The sequence below is a fragment of the Anabas testudineus genome, chromosome 22 (assembly GCF_900324465.2).
Source record: "Anabas testudineus chromosome 22, fAnaTes1.2, whole genome shotgun sequence".
NCBI classification, from domain to species: Eukaryota; Metazoa; Chordata; class Actinopteri; order Anabantiformes; family Anabantidae; genus Anabas; species Anabas testudineus.
Window position 1 is genome coordinate 4922657 of NC_046630.1, and position 20354 is coordinate 4943010.

A 20354-nucleotide genomic window follows, 5' to 3' on the forward strand; every position below is an offset into this window, starting at 1 on the left:
TGAAAAGCGACGGATGGAGGAAGGGGCGGTGACCGGGAGCCTGCGGCGGCCTGACTGGTCCCAGCCGGGCCGCCTGTGGACCAAACCACCGGCGGTGAAGTTAACAAAACACTAAACAGCTCTAAAACGTACAACAGTTGGTTTAACTAGGTGTTTTGTTTTTATTTATTCAGACATATTAATGTAGAGATAAAACATGTTTGTGCCACCTAGTTGTCCTTATAGTTAGTTATGGTGTGAACTTGGATCAACCCATCCTGGGACCTACTTTATCTACATCCAGTGGTGGAAGGTAACGAAGTACTTCAGGTGTAACGGTACCTGTAACGGTACCTGTAACGGTACCTGTAACGGTACTTAAACCAAGACCGGAACTACAAAACGAGACTAAACTAGAGCCAAGCTGTTTTAAAGTAGACTACATGTACTAAATTATGGTATCGTATGATTTAGTTTCATGAAGTACTTTACTTCAGTATATCCATGCAACTTTTAATTAGTGGTAGTAAGTAATTATGTTCATTTACTCAAGTACTGAGTACAATGTTGACGTCTTGTTCTTACTTTACTCAAGTATTTTCATTTAATGTTACTTTTACTTTTACTCTGTGGGAAATAGTGTACCTTTATTCCTCTACATGTATTTTACATCTTTATTTACTAATTTTAGCAGATGTAAATCAACTATTAAATTATTAACTATGATGTATTATGAGCACCTAAAATAATACTTGATATTAACCAGTTTAAGGCATAAAGTGTTGTTGTGAGTGTTTTTCATTTCCCCACGTTATTCGATCACTGGACCATTGATATTGAAATTGCAAATAAAATATATAGATATTAACATTAAATTAAATGTGCCCTGTCATCTGATTCTGAACACAAAGCTACTATAGTCTTTACAGACAACACATTACCCTACACACACACACACACACACACACACACACACACACACACATATATATATATATATATATATATATACCTCTTAGATATATTTTAGTCTCAAAAATGCAAATGCCATATTATTCTAATATATATTGGACATTTGTATTAGTATATATATTCAGGCTTAGACATTTTCAGACAACTCTTGGTCAAACTGTAACAATCATTTAGCTATTAGTTAAGATATTAAAAGTATATTTTATCTCTTCTACTCACTTCAGCCAATAAGAATTAAAGATATATGGTATGATATGATGACATTAAAAGAAAACAACCATTTGAACATCTATTGTGTTTGTTATGAAAGAACTGCAATGCCCACAATGCCTTGCAGCATACTGTGGTGGCCATTCAGCAGTGTGTCATTTGTTTTGTTTTTTTGAGTTCATGTGGAGTTCAGGTAGTTCAGAGCCATTTTTATTACCACATGTATGTTCCCATGTATATTTTTGCTGCATTTCATTCTTCTTGGTGCTGTTTATAGTTTGTTGGTTTAGTTATATATCACACGTATGGATTTATTCAGTGAATTTGCCTACATTGTCGACACATTTCTCATTTTTTCATGTTTGAATCACTGTATCAAATGTGAACCAATAGAAGATACAGCTAATCTCAGTTGAACATTGACCTCTTTTTCTTCTCTCTTTCACAATACTCTTACTGTCAAGAGGAGAGTTCAGTGGGATAATCCTTCAGTTCACAAGTGAAACTGAGAAAAAAGGAGCAGACTGATTGGGACATCGGGGCAGATTTTGTTTCTGCAAAGAGGAAGTTACTTCACCAGCGGCATAAATGAAGAAAGCTGTGTCATTTCTGATCTCTGTTTATGCCTCAGTGCCTGTTCTTCTCTACTTGTTTCCCTGGATACTGGGCCATGCCATATTTGCTCACTTGTGTAAGTAATGTGTGTTTTCAGTCCACAGTGTTTATTCAGTGTGCAGTCACTGCATCGTAGATCACCATAAAATAATATTTCTATAGTTTAGGTTGCATAAAGACTTGGTGTTGACTTGGTTAGTAAGGAAGCAGAGGTTCTAATAATAAAATAATGAATGACTAAGTTCTATTAGCTGCTTCAGTTTTTTTTTTATCGTGCATGCTGTCTCACTGTCATCAAGACATGACTCACTCAGACACTTCAAAATAACAAAGCCATTGTTTTACTAACACAAGTGACTACATCTGTTTTTTAAAGGACCCATGGGCTGTTATAATTTATTTGAAAGACCAGAGTGCACAAAAATAAATAGTTTTGACAGTGATCTCACAGTTTAGTATTTTAAATACAGTCAAAGTGATCAGTGTTATAGTGCATTCGATGTAAAGAAGAAAATACTTTTTTTTGTAACAAACTATTATTGTTAATGCACCGCTAAATTGTTTTCAACAAAATAAATCAAATGTGTAATAAATTACAGCCTCATAATCTCCCTAGTCTACAATATGCTATGATAATTTCTATGTTTTTATATACTTTAATAATTCATAGTTACAAATTTATGTTAAATTACATAAAATGTGTGTTCAATGCCATGTATAATGCCAAACTCTACAGCAAAAAAAAATTGTAGCTATGTAGCATAATGTAACGAAAAGTCTTGATATTTCAGTTCAACTCTAGTAAAAGTAATAAATTATCATATTGCACATGCAGATGTATACAGAGTGATATCATGCAATACAGTGTGATACATTATGAAATGCGGTATGATAAAAATATACAAAATACAAAAATCATACTGACCTTGCACGCTCTTGTTTGTTGCAGTGCGGTTTCCATTCTTTGTGGATCTCAGCAGACCTGAAGATGTGCTGAACCACACGTGCAACTTCTACCTCAGCACAGAGGAGGGTGTATCAGTGGGAGTATGGTAGGTCATTTGTGGCTTCCTTTTGTGTCCATTTAAGCGTACTTGAAAACACCTCGAGCACATGCATATTTGGTCCAGGTGGCTCCTGACTGAATAGAACCTCAATCTACTCATTTAGCAGCAAAAGGACCACTCAGATAATCTACTGTGTCTTCACACACAAGCGTATTTGTTTGTGCTGCTTACTCTTTCTCTCCTCTCTCCCTCTCGCTCTTTGTGTCTCATAGGCATACACTCCCTGCCAGCCAATGGGATGACGCCTTGGGGAGAAGCCCTGAGTGGTACCGGGAGACTTTGGGAGACGGCCGTCCCATTATTATCTATCTCCATGGAAACGTTGGGACCAGGTGGGATGAGAGTGCCAGGATAGAGACCCTTGAATTGATCCTAATGGAGTCTAGTGGGTATTACATGGCTCAGGCCCAGGGGTTTATCTGCAGACGCAATGCACACAAGAGTTTGTGGGTCAGACTAAGTGAGTCTCAAAGCAACATGTTTGTTTGTATTCATTGCTCTCGTGTCTCTATTTCTACAGGGCCATTAACCACAGAGTGGAACTGGTGAAGGTATGGATTTTATTCTAAAGCACAGCTGGTTTTTACGTTTAGTACAGTTTTAAATTTAATTTTTTATCTTTTGCAGATACTAAGCGCTGCAGGGTATCATGTCTTATCTGTAGACTACAGAGGTAAGATGCTTACTGTTGTTCAACTGTAATGGTCTGTTTGACATTGTGCTGGGCTCTCTTTCACAGCTCACACATAAAATTGGTTTTCCTCATTTAAAATGATTTTGACATATTTCAGAATTCGGTTTCTCGTCTCTGAGACCAGTTGTGGGGTCGTTGGGACCCCCAATAATGAGGAAGTAAAGTCAACATTAGCTAAACACAGGGGTAAAACGTGTACAGTCAATAGTTGATTCACCTGAGGTCTAACAGAATGTATATCATGCTATTGAATTATTGTCCTATTACTTATTATATACAGTAGTGGTGTGTGTCTATGATCAGTTTAAGTGTTCATGCCTTTTAACTAGGTTTTGGAGATTCCACTGGGGAGCCAAGTGAAGCAGGATTAACCAGTGACGCCCTCTACCTGTACGACTGGGTAAAGAAACAAAGCAGAGGGAGCCTGGTCTGTTTGTGGGGACACTCACTTGGCTCTGGGTCAGTTTCTTCTAAAGGAACACTTACTCTCCATGGCACTAATATATATATATATATATATATATATATATATATATATATATATATAACTGGAAACTGAGTAAGATAAACTGCAAAATGGTTAAATTGTACTCCCTTTTTACAGAGTGGCAACCAATGCTGCTGTGAGGATACAAGAGCAAGGTGAGTCTAATCATTACCCTAATCATAGAAAACACACACAGGTTATTAGACATTTTCTCAAGAGGTGGTGTAGGCAGTTCTTAGTGGGGGGCAAATTATACCTTTATGACTTTGTATTATCAATCAGCAACTTCATGCACTATTACGGACAATTTCACTGTCACAGCGGGACGAGCACAGGTGTTTATAATGATCTCAGTGATGGTTGAATCACTTTTACCTGCTTTGTTTCCGGGTATTGACTATATCTACGACTATATCATTCTAGTTTCTTTGTAATTCCTTTTGTTAGATTGTTTTACTGGTTTAATAGTAAACTGGGCTTTGTTAGTAGGGCAATTGTTTATGAACCCCTGGATTTAGTATGAAACTGTTAACTACAATAAGAAGACAGTGTGGACACAATCTTATTGAGACACATAACTATGACAAGTCAAATTTTCAGCTGTGAAAAAGGGCAAATAACATTGTCAATTTGTGAGAGATTAAAAATGATAAACTATAAAATTTCATATGAAATATAGCAAAACATACTAATTAATCCTGACTATATAAGCAAATTAATTTAAATGCAATACAATTTGGTTCATTTCATAATTTCATGTGTTTTCAATTTTCTTTTTAATACCAGGGTCTGCAGTTGATGCCTTGATCCTTGAAGCTCCATACACAAGAATTGGAGAGGTTGTAGCCATTCATCCACTCATTAAGGTGAAGCCAGTTACATTTAACTTGTGTCTGCAGCCTCTCAAATCACACAATAATATTTCTTCACTGTATATACGATGGTTTCTTCCAGATGTACATGTTCCTTCCAGGATTTGAGAGCTTGCTTAGGAACATAATGCAAAAGATCAACATAGTGTTTGCTAATGATGAAAAGTAAGTATGATAAACTAAACCTTGTTTTACATTTTTATTACTTAAAAACTGCTTACTGAATTCATATCTGACTGATTATTTCTTCCTACATCTACACAGTTTAAAGACCTTGACTAGTCCACTCCTTATTCTGCACTCCAAAGATGACAGTATTGTTCCTCATCACATGGGTCAGAAGGTACAGTAGGTTTTCATTTCAAGCTTCCCTTTCCTGTTCTTTCAGATCATTTTCTGGTGGATATTGCTGAATTATTGTGCTTTGTGTATCCAGCTGTACGAGATATCACTCCAGACTCAGAAAAGACACAACACAGATGTTCAGGTTAAAATGTTCTCCTACGATGAAAATCTTGGATTTTCCCACAGCAACATTTACTTAGATCCCAATCTGCCAAATGTGGTTAGGTAGGTTTAAAGAGAAAAGTGGAATTTTACAATGCATGTTAAGCTAATGTTCAAGGTGAGAAATGTAATACTCCATCTGCTTCTTGTTTCAGGGAATTTCTGCAAAACCTGACACAGTAAAGTGGTTTGAGAGACGTGCTTCTGTTTTGCAGGATTTTGTTCCTACATCCATCATCCAGTTTTGGAATATTCATCAAAATAAAGTCCAATAGTTGCTTCTGCACATGTTTATTTTTGTCACACGTAGATGGACAAAAAAATTTAATTATAGTGTAATACTATACTGCACAGTACATTCTTTATTTCAATACTACAAAATACACAAATTAGATCACAAATTAAGTAGATTTTTATTTTTCATGCCGTGATGCAGATGCAAATAAATCTTAATCTGCCTCGAGTATGGACAGGTGCTCTCATTCACTACTTACAGCATAAAGTTGAAGGAATGTAATTAAAATTCAGTTTAGTCAGCTGCTCTGTGACCGACTTCCTACTGAATTCCTGAGATGCATCCTCCCCCATCTTGCACGCCGGGAATGTTAAGTATGAGCAAATTATTTTCAAATATTTGACCTGGCTACAAAGCGACTCCACATTTACAGTGTGAATCAGTGCTGAAGGACTGTAACAGACATGTTTAATGCAAGTTCTTTGACTCTGGTGCATTGACATAAAAAAATGTGCAGAGAAGGAAGATGTGCAGCCGTGGCTCCTTGAAGGTTAAAGGCACAGAGGAAAAGTTAATATGTTGTAAACATAAAGACAGCCTTTGGTTGTAAAACAACATTACATTTTCTTCAGAGCTCTCGCTGTTTCTTCAATGGCCTCTCTAGGCTCACTTGGTGGCGGGATCTTCAGATCTGTCGGCTCGACCCCCCACACTTCAGTCGCATACTCTGTGATGGTTCTGTCGCTAGAGAACTTTCCTGTTGCTGCAATGTTCTTGATCACCATCTTTGTCCACTCCTTTGGATTCTTTAATTAGGAAAACACATTTTTATATGTATTGTTTTATTCCTGCTTCTGATAATGTTTAGCAATGATAGGCAGAATATTTTAATAATACTAAAAACAGTTTTTCCTGTTTAGCAAAGCCCCAGAGCAGAATGTTACCTGGTACAGCTTGCTGACTTTTTCTTGGCATTTCATGTATTCCTCAAAGTCTGCAAACACTTTGAAACTGAAAAGAGAAAAGTTATAAAAGAATAAATATATCAAGTCTGAAAAAAAGTCAAATGTGCACAAGTTTGTATCAGTATTCAGAAAGATAAATATATTTGAAGGTGAAATTAACAACAACAACAAAGTAAATTACTGAATTAATGTTGCTCACCGATCATATTTGAACAGCATGTTTGTGAGGTCTTTGAAAAGGTCTGGATTCTTCGGGCTGAAAAATCCACTTGTGATCTGGTCCATCACTTGTTTGAGTTCAGGAATCTTCTTGTAGTAAGACATGGCATCATACCTAAAAATAATAATAGTATAAAAATAATATAAACAAAAACGACCCTGATTGATCACAAATAACCCATAAAAGTCACCTTTACCCTTTTTTATCCAGTTCAGCTACATCCTCCACCCTCATGCCAAAAATGAAGAGGTTCTCTTCTCCAGCTTCCTCAGCCATCTCCACGTTGGCGCCGTCCATTGTCCCAATGGTTAGAGCCCCGTTCAGCATGAACTTCATGTTGCCTGTTCCTGAGGCCTCAGTGCCAGCAGTGGAGATCTGCTCTGACAGATCAGTGGCAGGGATCACTGAGAAACAACAGATTAAAGAAGAATCAAGAAAAATGCTGGCCAACTTTTTCCATTTAAGGTTGTGGACACTCAGAAAGGTCAACAGTATGTTTTGAAGGAAGCTTCTAGTGTGGTACCTTTCTCTGCTAAAGACACCCTGTAGTTTTCCAAGAAGATGACCTTCAGTTTGTTTCCCACCACGGGGTCGTTATTCACAACATCAGCCACTGAGGTGATGAGCTTGATGATCATTTTAGCCATGTGATACCCTGGAGCAGCCTGCAGAGGGAGACAGTGGATCACTTACTGTAAAACAAAAAATAAAACACTACACCACCCTCAGCATGTTTGTTAGTCTTGGTCTGTGTTGGTTGTGTTTGGTTCGGTTGGGTTGCTACCTTTCCTCCGATGATCACTGTTCGCGGAACAAACGGTGCGTTCGGGTTCTTTCTGATGCCTTTAAAATAAAACAAAAAGATAAAAACTCATTAAGAGTGATGCTAATTGACTTTTACCACTGGCTCGAATACGCCAAGCAATTGATTTTAACGTCCTGTCACTTCTCAGCAAATCACTGACTGGGTTAGAACCAACTTTCACTTCATATTATCTTTGTAAAGCACCTGTGTGACGTGACATGAGCTTTCCAACTTCTCCTTTGGTGCATAACACAGGGAAACTAGCATTATGCTACCATGCCACACAAAACCTCAAATATCCTCTCACATGACCCTGAATATATCTTTATTTCCCCAAACGGTCAAGATATTCCTTTAACTGCAGGTACTACTACTACTACTACTACTGCATCATACTGTATAATATTAATATAATGATCTCCATGTTACACAGAACAGAAATGATGAAACTATAGAAAGTCCCCACACTGCTGCATGTCACTGCTAGTGTTTAAGCACGCTTGGAGTAGCAATTCAGTGTGGAATCTTCCTCATCATGTCAGACTGCGTCAAGTAACTTATCACTCACAGAAAATCACATGGTGCAACCTTCTGGCATTAGTAATCAAACAGGAGTGATTCACATACGGTTGTACATGGTGATGATGTGCAGACAGTTCAGGAGCTGCCGTTTATACTCGTGGATTCTCTTCACATGGACGTCAAACATTGAGGATGCGTTTATTTTCACCCTGTATTCTTTCTCCAGGTACTGGGCAAACTTCACCTTGTTGTCCTGTGAATTAGAAATACAGTAGACTACGTGACTTGGAAACGGGGGAGTCATTCAATGACTTGAAGCAGCTGAAACACAGCTGTGGCCTGTCTGGACACGTTCGAGGTTGAAAACTGAAAAGTGGGATGGTGCAATGCACAAATGAATCAGATAGTGATGTGTTTGAATTAAAGTATTTCTGCAAGTCATTGAAGGCTAGTGCCAATCATGTTGAAACGCATTCATTTACAGTGTGGTGCAACAAGAGATTTAAAACAAAACAGCTACTATGCATCCAAGTCATAATCATGATAGTAAAAATGACTAAGTTTATATTCTTAAGTCGGAACAATAGTTCCTTTCAAAGAGGATCACATGCCCTGCAATGATGGTGAATATAAGGGAAACGAGAAGATAATCTCAAACCATCTCAGAAGTTTAGAGATTTGTTTTTGTCTCTTTGGTGAAACTGCCAACAACTCATCCCAAAGCCCACAAATAATTTTTGTCACACAAAAGTCTCTAAATGACAGTTAAGTAGAGTACTTGTGTAAATGTACTTTGAAATGGACTTTACTGTACCTGCTTCACTCTGGAGACATCACGGATAAAGGCAGCATCATCAACAAAGTCATTCAGCTTCTGAAGTTGACTGAGATCCTTCACATAATCCTCCCCAATGACCTGAATCACAGAAATAAAGCTCACAGTAAAACGTGTGTAAAACAAACTAATGCTGTTTACTGAGTGGAACACAGGCTATAAAAGAGTCAGGAGACACAACTCTGCCAAGATTCAATCACACGACAGCTGGAGAATACATTGTGGAGGATTCACAGGTCTGAACCTCTACACTGTCTCCTGCTGTTGCAGCTCAAACACACCTCAGCTATGAGCTCAGCCAGCCCTGGGTTGCAGAGCAGCAGCCAGCGTCTGGGAGTGATGCCGTTGGTTTTGTTCTGAAACTTTTCTGGTTCCAGTTCACTGAAATCTTTAAACCTTTTGACAAACATAGAAATGATATGAATGAATGAAATTAAATTAAATGAGCAGTGGAAAAACCAGAATAAAGTTGTATTGAGGCTGATTGTTTTCATCATCATCTGCAGAAGGCTTACACTTCAGTCTTAACGATGTTGGAGTGTATCTCAGCAACTCCGTTGACAGCATGAGATCCCACGATGCACAGATGTGCCATGTTAACCCTCTTGCATCCATCTTCTTCAATCAAAGACATTTTCCTCAGTTTGTCAATGTTTTTTGGAAACAGAGCTGCAATCCTCTGCAGAAACAAGATACATAAAGACATTTTTAGAGTCAGTATAAGGCATAGGAGATGGAAATAAAGACAAGTTTTCACTCTTATCACTGATTACATGCACTTTACAGTTTGATACAGGATAAAAAAAAAGAGGAAGTGGAGAACAACAATTAAACAACTGGGGGTTTTCCAACAGAATTCACTTCAACTACCAATGTGACAGACCGTCAATAAGTACGTACATTGAGGTGGACCTGGTTGATCTGGTAGATAATCTGCAGGTGCCTGGGCAGGAGCTTTTCCATTAGCTCTACAGGCCATCGCTCCAGAGCCTCAGGCAGCACCGTGTGGTTGGTGTAGGCAAAGGTGCGCCTGGTGAGGTCCCAGGCCTGCAGAGTACAAGAGTTTATTTTAGACATTCACGTAGGACAACATTGACAAAGTCAAACATTTTGATTTCTACTCCGTGACTAAATTTACATCACACATTTTGCAAACAACCTTTGGCTGCCTGTATTTTATTTCTTAACCTGGCTGAAAACCTTCCCTATTGCACACAGAGATTATGCAACACATAAATGTGTCACACTGTCATGCTCTGTGGTTTGGAGCTCCTTTGTGTTAGTGTTGTTCTTCATGATTTCCTGATTATAGCCTGCTGCAGTTATTACAAATCCCTCTCAATATGCAAAACAGCCAAGTTAAAATCTGTACTCACCGTGTCCCAGTCGAGTTTTTCAATGTCTACAAATATTCTCATCAGTTCGGGAATAGCCATGGCAGGATGAGTGTCATTCAACTGGATGGCAACCTGCAAAACACAACATGCTGCAGTGACACTTGTTACTTTCATACTCACTGGGAGATTCTGTTTTGTGTTGTTTTAGCCTACTATCAGTAGAAATCACCTGGCTGCAGGGGTTTTGATGATGTAAATGTCAAATTACTTAACATTTAGAATTACTTTGCACAAAAGTCACTATCTGTAGCGCAAAGCCTTTTCAGCAGACTTTTTGTTGGCTCTCTGTCCATTTAACATATGTCTAGTTTAAAAACTGTATAATAAATAAATGATTTTGACTCTTACTTTGTCTGGGAAGCTCTCGAAGGATGTGCGGCCTGGACTGCCCTTCTTAGTGGTCTTGAAGCGGCGGATGATGTCTTGGAGTGTGGCTGCTACAACAAAATATTCCTGCTTCAAACGAAGTTCCTTTCCTTCAAAGAACTAGAACATGTAAGAAAAGTCGCAGAGAGTTAAAACCTTGATTTTAGTGCAGTATTCACCTTCTGGATACAACAGTTTATCATCTACTCATTTGACTAAATAATGGACTTACGTTGTCATTAGGGTACAGCACACGGGAGATGTTCTCTGCCAGATTTCTGTCCAGAACAGCCTGGATGTAATCTCCAACATTAACTACAGACAATTTGTAGCATTTTAGTTGTACTGATACCATATTATATTAATACTATTTGTACATATTACAGTGCTTGTCAATTAAAATAAAATCTGATCTGAACTGAAGCTCCTGCATTTGAGCTCTTTTGCAACCCCTTTATGTTCTTGCTCATTAACAGTGTTGCAGTAGTTTCCTTCTTTCTTTTTCTGTTGAAAGCTAATAGGAAATGTCTGTTTTGCAAAAGTGACCTTGACGTTACAAGAGAGATTGACTTCAGAACTCACAGTCTCTCAGGTTAAAGTCGTTGGGGGCACGAGCTGACCAAAGCCTCATGGTGTTGACAGTGTTGTTCATGTAGCCAGGGATTGGTGTGTCGTAAGGCATCGCCAAAACCACCTGCACGAAGAAAAAGTTGTACAATTATAAATAAGTGTTTTTGGCTGCACTACATCATAGTGTATTATTAACCATTTATTAACAGTTTATACTCTGCTAATGTAATTAAAATAGGCTATTAAGAGGTGTTCCCACTAATGTTTATAGAAACCTGCAAAATAAAAGCCCATGGTCATGCCCTTTACTATCAAATGAGTAAATCTGTAACTTTACCTGAGTGTCCACCCATTTGGAGCCATCTTTCGTCTCCTCTACTCGTCCATAAAAGTGAACTGGCAACATGTACTCAGGACGTGCCTTCTCCCAGGGGTTTCCATGTCTCAGCCAGTCATCTGCCTCTTCCACCTACAGCAGGCCGGCCCAGGGCAAAGATAAAAGGCTTTAATGTGGTAAATTAGACAGTATAGGAGTAACTGGGGTCTTACACACTAAAACTCCCCCTTACCTGACTTCTGACCTTTTAATACAGTACAATGAGGCATAAAGAAGGAGGTCTCTCCAAGCAAGTTATTACAATGTATATCAGTGACATCCAGGTCTATATTTATGTTGTATAAATAGCTGAGTATAAACACTCTCACTACATTTACTGGTCACTAGTAGCAAGGACATGTAAACACACAGGTTCATCCACCTCAGTGAAAAAACACTGAGCATAAATCAAGTCCAGAGTTCGTAAGTGCATGTTTGCACCGAGGGTTTGGACTGCAAACAGCCAGCAGAATTCAAAAGGGCAAAAGCCTTTAGTTTTGGAATCTCTTATCAGCACCAGCTTCAACCAGGAGCTTGCACCACTTCACTAGCTTTAAAGAGGGGCAGATCACAAGTTAATGATTAGCTTGTGATAGATTCTGACCTAATTAATTTGTTCTTTGGCCCTGATGTACGTTACTTTGACTCCTAACAGCATGAACATGGTCTGACAAGTGAGTCTTTCAAAGTAAGAGACAAAAAAAGTAAGGACCAGTGTGAAAGGCGTGTTTGTAGAGCGATGTCCCATCATTTTAATGAAGAAGACAGTTAAACTGATATTTGCAGGAAATTCATTTTTAGGTACCTGCCAGCCATCTCTTATCTTCTGGTTAAAGATTCCATATTCATATCGAATGCCATAACCATAAGCTGCAAGACCCAAGGTTGCCATCGAATCCAAGAAACATGCTGTGTGCAGAAAAGACAGTTGGTTCAAAGGACTGCTGAGAAAGTGCAGTGTTCATTTTTCTCATTTAAACCATTAAGAAAAAACCTTAGTCGGTTTAAAAGTGGTGTGATAAAAACCCAATTCTCTCTTTCAAGTTCTAACATCTGCGGCCTTTTACCTGCCAGTCTGCCCAGGCCCCCATTCCCCAGCCCAGCATCCTCCTCCATGTCCTCCAGCTCCTCCATGTCAAGGCCGAGCTACAGCAGAGAGAAACTCAATCATCTAAAGTACCCCAGTAATTATATGCAGTATTATGTGTATTTCTTGGCTTTAGTTTTAATAAACCTATGTCTGACCTGGTAGATGGCTTCATCACAGGCGTTCTGTAGCCCCAGGTTGATCATCGTGTTTTGGAGCGTCCTGCCCATGTAGAACTCCAGAGACAGATAATACACCCTCTGGACATATAAAATAGGAAACATTTTATGTTTTTGCACCTTTTCAGAGACTTTATGGATGTGAAATGAAATATAAACAAATATTTGTTGTTCGATTTTGTCAGGAAGGAGCAGAAAATGCAGCACTGAGCAGCAAATAAAACTGGAACAAGCAAACACTGTTCTGCACAAAATAGATGTGTTAACATGACCTAAAAATCCTGTACTGCTCAGAAAAGTGGAAAGTTTGATGCAACAGAAAAGCATTACTCATAACCTACTTCCTAGAAATGTGTAAAAAAAATACAAAATGCCATCAGAATCTGCTCTTCAGGACAGATTTGCAGCTTTTTTTCAAAACAAACACAAGCTATGCAGACAGGAAGTGATTTGAAATGTAGTTTAGCAAAATGGAAAAGGGTCTGTGTGTCGTAAATAAAGTGCATTTCCTGCATTTGACCAATCTCACATCATTACATTACAGTGTTTGTTAGCAGTCTAGTTCACCCAGACCCTAAAACCTCTGATCTTTACCTTTGGGTCTGCTTCATAGTAGAACTGCTGCGTTCTGATCCACCTCCCAACCAGGTGATCTCTGACAGTGTGAGCCAGAGCAAAGTAATAATCCCTGGGAGTTGCAATGTTTCTGTCTTTCACCAGAGTGAAATGCAGGTGTCGATTGAAGCCCTTCTTCAGCTCTGCAACATTCTCCACTCCCACAATCCCCCTGATGCTGATCTGCTTGCGCTTCTCCTGGTCGGTGAGAGGCGTTGCCATGCTGGAAGGGCAGATTTGTCCTGAGTTGCTGTACTTGTCCTGGCTGGAAGTGAAGCTAAAAGGCAACATGGTGGCAGTTTTCATGCAGCAGTCTCCTCCTTTTCCTGCCTTCAATTGGTGAGTGCAGGGGGAGGGTGTTTCCTCGTCCAGCCTCTGCTGAGCTGCAGAGCTGAGCTGAACAGAAACTCCACAGTTTAATGGAGTTAATGGAGTTTAAGGATTTAATGTTTATGTAGTTTAGGTTGACACAAAGCATGGTGACTTTATATTAACACATCATATTTGATCAAACTTTAAATTAAATGGATGTAATTTGTCTGAAGATAAAAAACAATGTCATCCTCCAAACAAAGTTCCCTTTTAGGTGCCGCTAGATGAATGTTTTACCCTTTTTAAACATCAGTAGTCAGATAGAGCTCCAACACAGGTGCAGGCAATTGGTTTTGAAAGTCCCATAATTAGTTAAGTGGAGATCACTTGTGTGTTGTCAATCAGGTTTCAATTGTAGATAGTATAAATACAGTCAATCTGGATGCAGCTGTTGGTAAGAGATTACTGATTATAATACATTATAAAGTTAAAGAAACACAAGTTAAAGGATAAATGGAAGAACATTTTAAAGTCACTGAACACACCTTGACACTTTGAGAGAGACATAAGACAGCAGTTGTCTGGGTGCATCACCAGTTGTACTGTGGTTGTACTGTGATACTATCATATCATCAGTTTAAACACTGTGTGAACCGAACATACGTTATCGTCGTGTTTGATTTGTATAGATTTTGTGGCGCTGTGGTTCAGCAACTAGAACGTGTCAGGCTCAGCTTTGCTGAAAAGAGTCAGGCCAGTGTTTTGCATAGTAGGTTACATTAGCAAATGAATGCACCAAAATAAATTTCGGAACACGTGATGGTGGTTTACAGTCGCAACTGGGGAGCGACAGTGACACAAGAATAAAGGGTTTGAAAACATCATTGTCAAAGATCTGAAGAGGTTACGTCAGTGTCCAGGTCTATCAGATCTAACTGAGACTTTCTGGCTGGTTTGAAAAAAGGCTGTTTATACAGAAAAGTGAATATTTGCAGTATTGCACAGACTCACAGCTGTAATTTCTATTCAGCTACTGGGTCACTCTGCAAACCACATTTCCAATTAATTTTAATCATTTTTAACAGAGTCTGATAAAAAAGGGCACAATGGATGAACAGATATTCCAGGCATCTTATCACCTTGTTGACACCTATTTATTGAATATTCACATACAGAAAACACAGAGGCTGTTGTTACATTTCAAATCATCATAATAATAGCAGTAATATGGTAATGATAGACATAGAATCATAACAATCATAGTAATCACACTGTGTTAAAACCAAAATAATAACAATGTTCATTTTATATTGATAAAATTCTCATATCTCAGTATCACTGTAAATAATATCGAGTGATGGCCTCAGATCAAACGGGGCAAAAAGAATCACTTTAGAGTTAAAATTAGGTTATAATGCAGGTGACACACACACTCACACACACACACTGTATGTATGTACTGTACATTTGGAAATATAACACCCATTGTCGCCCAGCGACTGTGTTTACGTTTTCAATAATTCATAAAAGTTTGACAAGGCTCTATAATTCACTTAAATAATCCCCGGATTAATTTTGAGCATCAGGAACGTGTATTTGGCTGTTTAAGAAATAATAAATGTTACAATCACACACTTTTGAATGTGAGCACCCCCATGTGTTCAGCACAGAAACACACATCGGTAATATTTCAATCAAAGAAATTCACATTGTCAAACAGAACATGTTAAAACAGCATTTATTGTATGTGAAAAAGTAACAAAAGTGTGTGTTTTCTCATTCTGGACAGATGGAAAATCCCTTTAATAAACAGTTTGCTGAATTAAAGCCACTTTTGTTGATTTTATTCTCGACTCTGAGGTTGTGTAACGCTGTGATAATGGCTGCACTTGTCTGTGGATGAGTCAACAGAAGCTCTCTGTGTTCAGTGACCCACTGCTGACCCACTGCTGAGTTGCTTTTGTATTGTAGCATAATAATTACAACTGGACAAAGGGCGTACCTTGAAAATCATCCAATTAAATCTTGCATAAATTAAAGCTTGAATTGAGCCTTGCAGCAAAGCCTGTGCAACTTGCTGAAAGCTGCAGTTTCTGGGTTTAGTTGATCACTGTCAGAACACATGAAAACATTGTACAGGAAGTTAGAAAGTTTGCAGCCATGAGGTATCGGCCTCAGATGACGTACAATCAATGTAATCCGAGGGGAAGAAAAAACACACCTTGTGATACCTGACTGTGATATTCTTTTCAATACTGTGGTTATATATCCATAGCAAACATAATTCTTTTGAGTTTTGCCCTTTTAAAATAGAAAAATATGTAGCAGCAGGCGAAGTCAGGCATCACAGATGTTACAGTTGACTCTGCTGAAGCAATGAATGTAGTCTGTAGCAAAGTTTCATAATTCTTTTGGGTTTTGAAGAGGGGGGAGAAAGGCACTCCCATGAAGCTCAAACACAGGATAGCACCTTACTGTATGTCAGGACTATGATGCTCAGGGAACCTTTTCAGGCAGCTTTACAGGCAACAGTTCTCCCTAAAAGACCCATCTACATTTAAATTCAGTTACGTTACTTATCTCAATTACCAACATTTGCTCTAGCACCAGCAGCAGGTCTAAGTTGTTAAGAAGAATCTTTATGTCTATCAGTTTGATCAGCACAACATTTAGTGCAGAGATTCATGAGTTAGAGAAGGCTGACATTTGTGTTTTATTGCAAAATATTTGAATAGATATTGCATGGCGAGCCATTAGATTTGGAATATCCCAGACATGTATGTTCCTCCCAGGGTGAGGATGCACTTCACAGCCTTACAGAGCTGCTGACACTTGATTGGTCCTAAGTATTTTCTTTTTCACATTGTTGCAGGTTGAGGAACCTGTTGCCAAAATACAAATGCACAAAAACATCCCTGGGCATCATCACCTTTCCTGTTGCTTTTGTCGGACGTAAAGTGGTTCTCACAATAACCAAAAAGCCTCTCCAGCCTGAGAACAACCTCCAAACTACATTTGTAAAGCGACAAATGTTTCTGTTTATTCCTTTCTGTAATTACTATACATCAAGAAACAATGATGAATTCTCATTGAAAAACTCTGAACATTAATAAGTTACTTAGCTATACACCTCTCTGCAATAGATAATTTCAATAACAATATTACAAAACTACCAGGATTCACTCACCCACAGTAAAAAAGAACTAAGCAAGCTGCTGTAGCACCTTATTCAAACAGCTTCACAGTCGTCATCTTTAACTCCGACTTCAACACACACAATCGCCTGTTTTTATGATACATTGATTCAGAAATTGCTCCTTTTTGTTTTGAAAGCTGCACTGCAGAGAAAGCCTGCATGAAGGCCTCGCTTCCAGTAGCATTTTACACACCAGTGCTGCATTATTTTAGTTAAACAGACGATACAGAAGATTCACACGAGCTAAGCCACTAAGAAAAAGCGTCTCATTGACATGAATACGACAGTGACGAGGCTGAGAGTCGGGCTATTGCTCTCGTCCAGGGATCATTGCAGCTTAGAGATCTGACAGATCCACCTCCCTCATACACATTCACACAGAACAGACGACCACTCATCCTCCCCCTGGTGTTGAACGTGTAAAAGATGCTCATGACTGATGTCAGGAAACGATATTGCGCTTGTAGATGTGCTTTTGAAATAGTGAAGGAAAAGGACAAAGAATAAGAGTGTACTGAAACTGGATGGTGGGACGGGACTCAACCCACTTACAAAACAACCTGCTTCCTGTAAACGGACGGTTTGATGATACACACTTTTATAAATGTCACTCTCATGTGTGTGCACCAAATATAGAACTACAGCTAGTAGTTAGCTGGGCTTAGCTTAGCATAAAGACTAGAAAGAGGGAGAAAGTTAGCATGGCTGCCTGAAGGCAACAAAATCCACCTTCCACCTCTTAAAATGACAATTTGTGGACTTACAAAGGTCCAGAAGTGACCTCAGCCATGTTGGTAGCACAGAATCTGGTCCCCTTGAGAAACGTTTTGAGGATTCCTGCTATAAAACTTCAACCACAAATGTTTTACAATTTGGTTTTTGTACAAACTGATAAAACAAACATCTATCGTTGTGTTGGTGAATGTGTTTGTTGACAGCAGTTTCCCTCTGCTTCCAATCTTTATGCTAGTTTCTGATCATTAATGTTCATCCATCAAGAGAGCAAATTAGTGTTTTTTCCCCCAAAAATGTCAAACTATTCCTTTAAGGACACTGAATATTATGGTCCCCTGCTTGAGGTTATGATAATCTTTCATCTGGATTTAACCTTTCTATATCTTTATCAAAATACAAGGTACAGATGGCAAAGCACTGTCCTGCTGATGGCCCAAGGTGTAGGCATGATAAAGGCATGGCTCAGTCTGGATGGGGCCTGTTACAGAGAGTCATGGGGTCAAGTGGTCAGGGGAGGAGCGTGGGATAACAGTTATTCACCGGCAGGATGAAACCTGGGAAACACGGTGGAGGTTTTCCCAAACTGGGTGGTGGTGAGCCTTCAGCACACGGAGCTAGTTGGATCTGCCTCCCCGGGGGTGTAGAAATCTGGGATAGGTAGCCCAGTATGTAGAGTGACCTGCAGAAATAGATGTAGAAATATAGAGAAATGGGTTTAATAAGTACAGTTTGTATGTATGGTATGTTTCTGCCTGCAGGTGGAGCCGTTGAACAATTCCCTCAGTGAGGGATGTGTTAAGTCCTGGAGTCGCTTTGCTTTCATCACTCAGAGGCAGCATTAAAATGAGAAAACTAGCTGAGAGCAATAAGAAATTCAAAGTTACTAACTGTTGTTTTAAGTCTTTGAAGTTTCCTCTTTTTAGGTTTAAGCCTCTGAGCCTATATTTGCAGAAGTTAGAAAAGCAGTCCTAATGAATAATAACTCCACTTAATTGATCCAACAAGTAAGAACCTCTGTTTCTGCCTGCAGCATTGCTTGAGGAGACGCGAATACAGGCTAGATAATAACAGTCTCCCAGAAGCTGGTGGGAGCCCCTATATTTGTTCAATGCAAAGCACTAAAGTGTGTCACTGGAAAACAAATAAGTGTTAATATAAAAAATGGAGGCCACTGAAAATCATATTGTACATTTTGGGGAAATAAAACCCTTTGTTTACGTTATTACACTACAAATAATAACTTGAAACATTTCATTTGAATTTTCTTTGGCTTTTATGGCCTTTTTCTTCACTTCTAACAATAATGGGCTCTAAAAACAGGTGAAGTTACACAACATTTGATGAACATAAACAGATCTTGTAGATAAATCGTGCAGCTCACTCTGAGAATCATTCTGTACCTGGACATTTCGGTTGAGGCTGATAGCAGGGTAATATACACCCTCCAACCCTTCGAACGCCACTGGACCCTGCTGCTCATCATTGATGAGGAAGATGAGGATTCTTCGTGTGAAGTCAAGCAGCACCCCTATTGTAGCTCCTTTAGTGATGCCACCGTCCGTCCTGCACGGTCACACAGAGATAAATTAACTGGTAAATGATATAAAACAAGTTCTTTGCTCAGTAACCCTCTGCAGAGTTTGTGGAGCACAGACTACTTGTAGGAGACTCCTGCCCTTACCTGTTGGTGTGAGAGTTGTTGTGCATGAACCAGGAGCGATTGTTGTCCACGTACATGGACCAGGCTTTGTCGTCCTTCCCCAGCATCACATCCTTCAGGACGTCACTCCGAGCGATCCCAAAAGCTGGGTCCGGGTGGTTGTCATATCGATCTACGGTCATCTCCCAGTAATGCACGCCACGGGAGAAAGCCGAATTAGCCATGACCACCCTGTCGTCATAGCTGTTGCACGTCACTGTCAGGTTGTCGTTGGAGAAGATAATGTCCGGGTGAGCGGAGGCTGGGTCAAAGGTGAACCAAGCAACTGTGCACAAGAGATGGACTGTTTTTTAGCATTAATAATATGACTTACAACAAAACAACAGCATGTTGGAAAGGCTTTATGAAGATGACATGAATCTACAGGTTGGAGGTGAAGATACACTGTAAAATTAAGTTAATGAAAATAGCTATATGACAGATGAGAAGTTTGACTATAACTGTAAATATCATGTTTGATTAATAATTGTTAGCATCATACTATACATTACTAAATAATACGAATAATCTTAATAGCTTTAATAATATCACACTTGTGTCAGACAGTCTGCAAATAAGAATTAGCATTTGTTTTCACCTGCTGGGAACCACAGATGGATGATAGTTTAAATCACATCTCATGGCCTTCTTTAACAGAGTGGAGATTAATCAAACTCCATCCCACTCATAACAACTACGAGATGCAGCTGAAAGCTCCAGTAAAAAGAAATAAGCTTGGCTTAAGATGATAAAAACATCCCACTGACCCCATTTAGTTGTATGTTCTGAGATCTCGAGGTCTTTCAAGAGAATATCAGATTCCAAAAGTGACAGCAC

At 39.0% G+C, this 20354-nt stretch overlaps 3 protein-coding genes across 4 annotated transcripts in view; 1 reads left to right on the forward strand and 2 right to left on the reverse strand.

Moving 5' to 3' along the window:
• Positions 1-15: 15 nt before the first annotated feature.
• On the forward strand, positions 16-5691 carry LOC113148018 (lysophosphatidylserine lipase ABHD12). Its single transcript, XM_026339465.1, has 13 exons — positions 16-128; positions 1626-1852; positions 2726-2828; positions 3056-3175; positions 3364-3394; positions 3471-3516; positions 3867-3996; positions 4142-4179; positions 4811-4890; positions 4979-5061; positions 5161-5239; positions 5333-5466; positions 5559-5691. The coding sequence occupies exons 2-13, from the start codon at positions 1750-1752 to the stop codon at positions 5584-5586; spliced, it is 975 nt and encodes a 324-aa protein (XP_026195250.1). The 5' UTR covers positions 16-128; positions 1626-1749; the 3' UTR covers positions 5587-5691.
• A 106-nt stretch (positions 5692-5797) lies between these two features.
• Positions 5798-13869, reverse strand: pygl (phosphorylase, glycogen, liver). The gene is made up of 20 exons (XM_026339402.1): positions 13555-13869; positions 12940-13041; positions 12762-12840; positions 12500-12603; positions 11656-11787; positions 11331-11442; positions 10981-11063; positions 10731-10868; positions 10362-10454; positions 9886-10032; positions 9501-9664; positions 9267-9381; positions 8965-9066; positions 8256-8403; positions 7608-7666; positions 7347-7488; positions 7020-7227; positions 6803-6937; positions 6583-6649; positions 5798-6444 (listed from the first exon to the last, which is right to left on the reverse strand). The coding sequence occupies exons 1-20, from the start codon at positions 13864-13866 to the stop codon at positions 6256-6258; spliced, it is 2631 nt and encodes an 876-aa protein (XP_026195187.1). The 5' UTR covers positions 13867-13869; the 3' UTR covers positions 5798-6255.
• A 2536-nt stretch (positions 13870-16405) lies between these two features.
• trim9 (tripartite motif containing 9) overlaps positions 16406-20354 on the reverse strand; it is a 28022-nt gene continuing 24073 nt past the window's right edge. For both annotated transcript variants that reach the window (XM_026339408.1, XM_026339409.1), the window contains 3 exons: positions 19500-19803; positions 19219-19381; positions 16406-18497 (listed from right to left, as the gene is read on the reverse strand). In XM_026339408.1, coding sequence (XP_026195193.1) covers positions 18420-18497; positions 19219-19381; positions 19500-19803 — 545 coding nt within the window. In that variant the 3' untranslated portion in view covers positions 16406-18419. The remainder of the gene's footprint in view (positions 18498-19218; positions 19382-19499; positions 19804-20354) is intronic.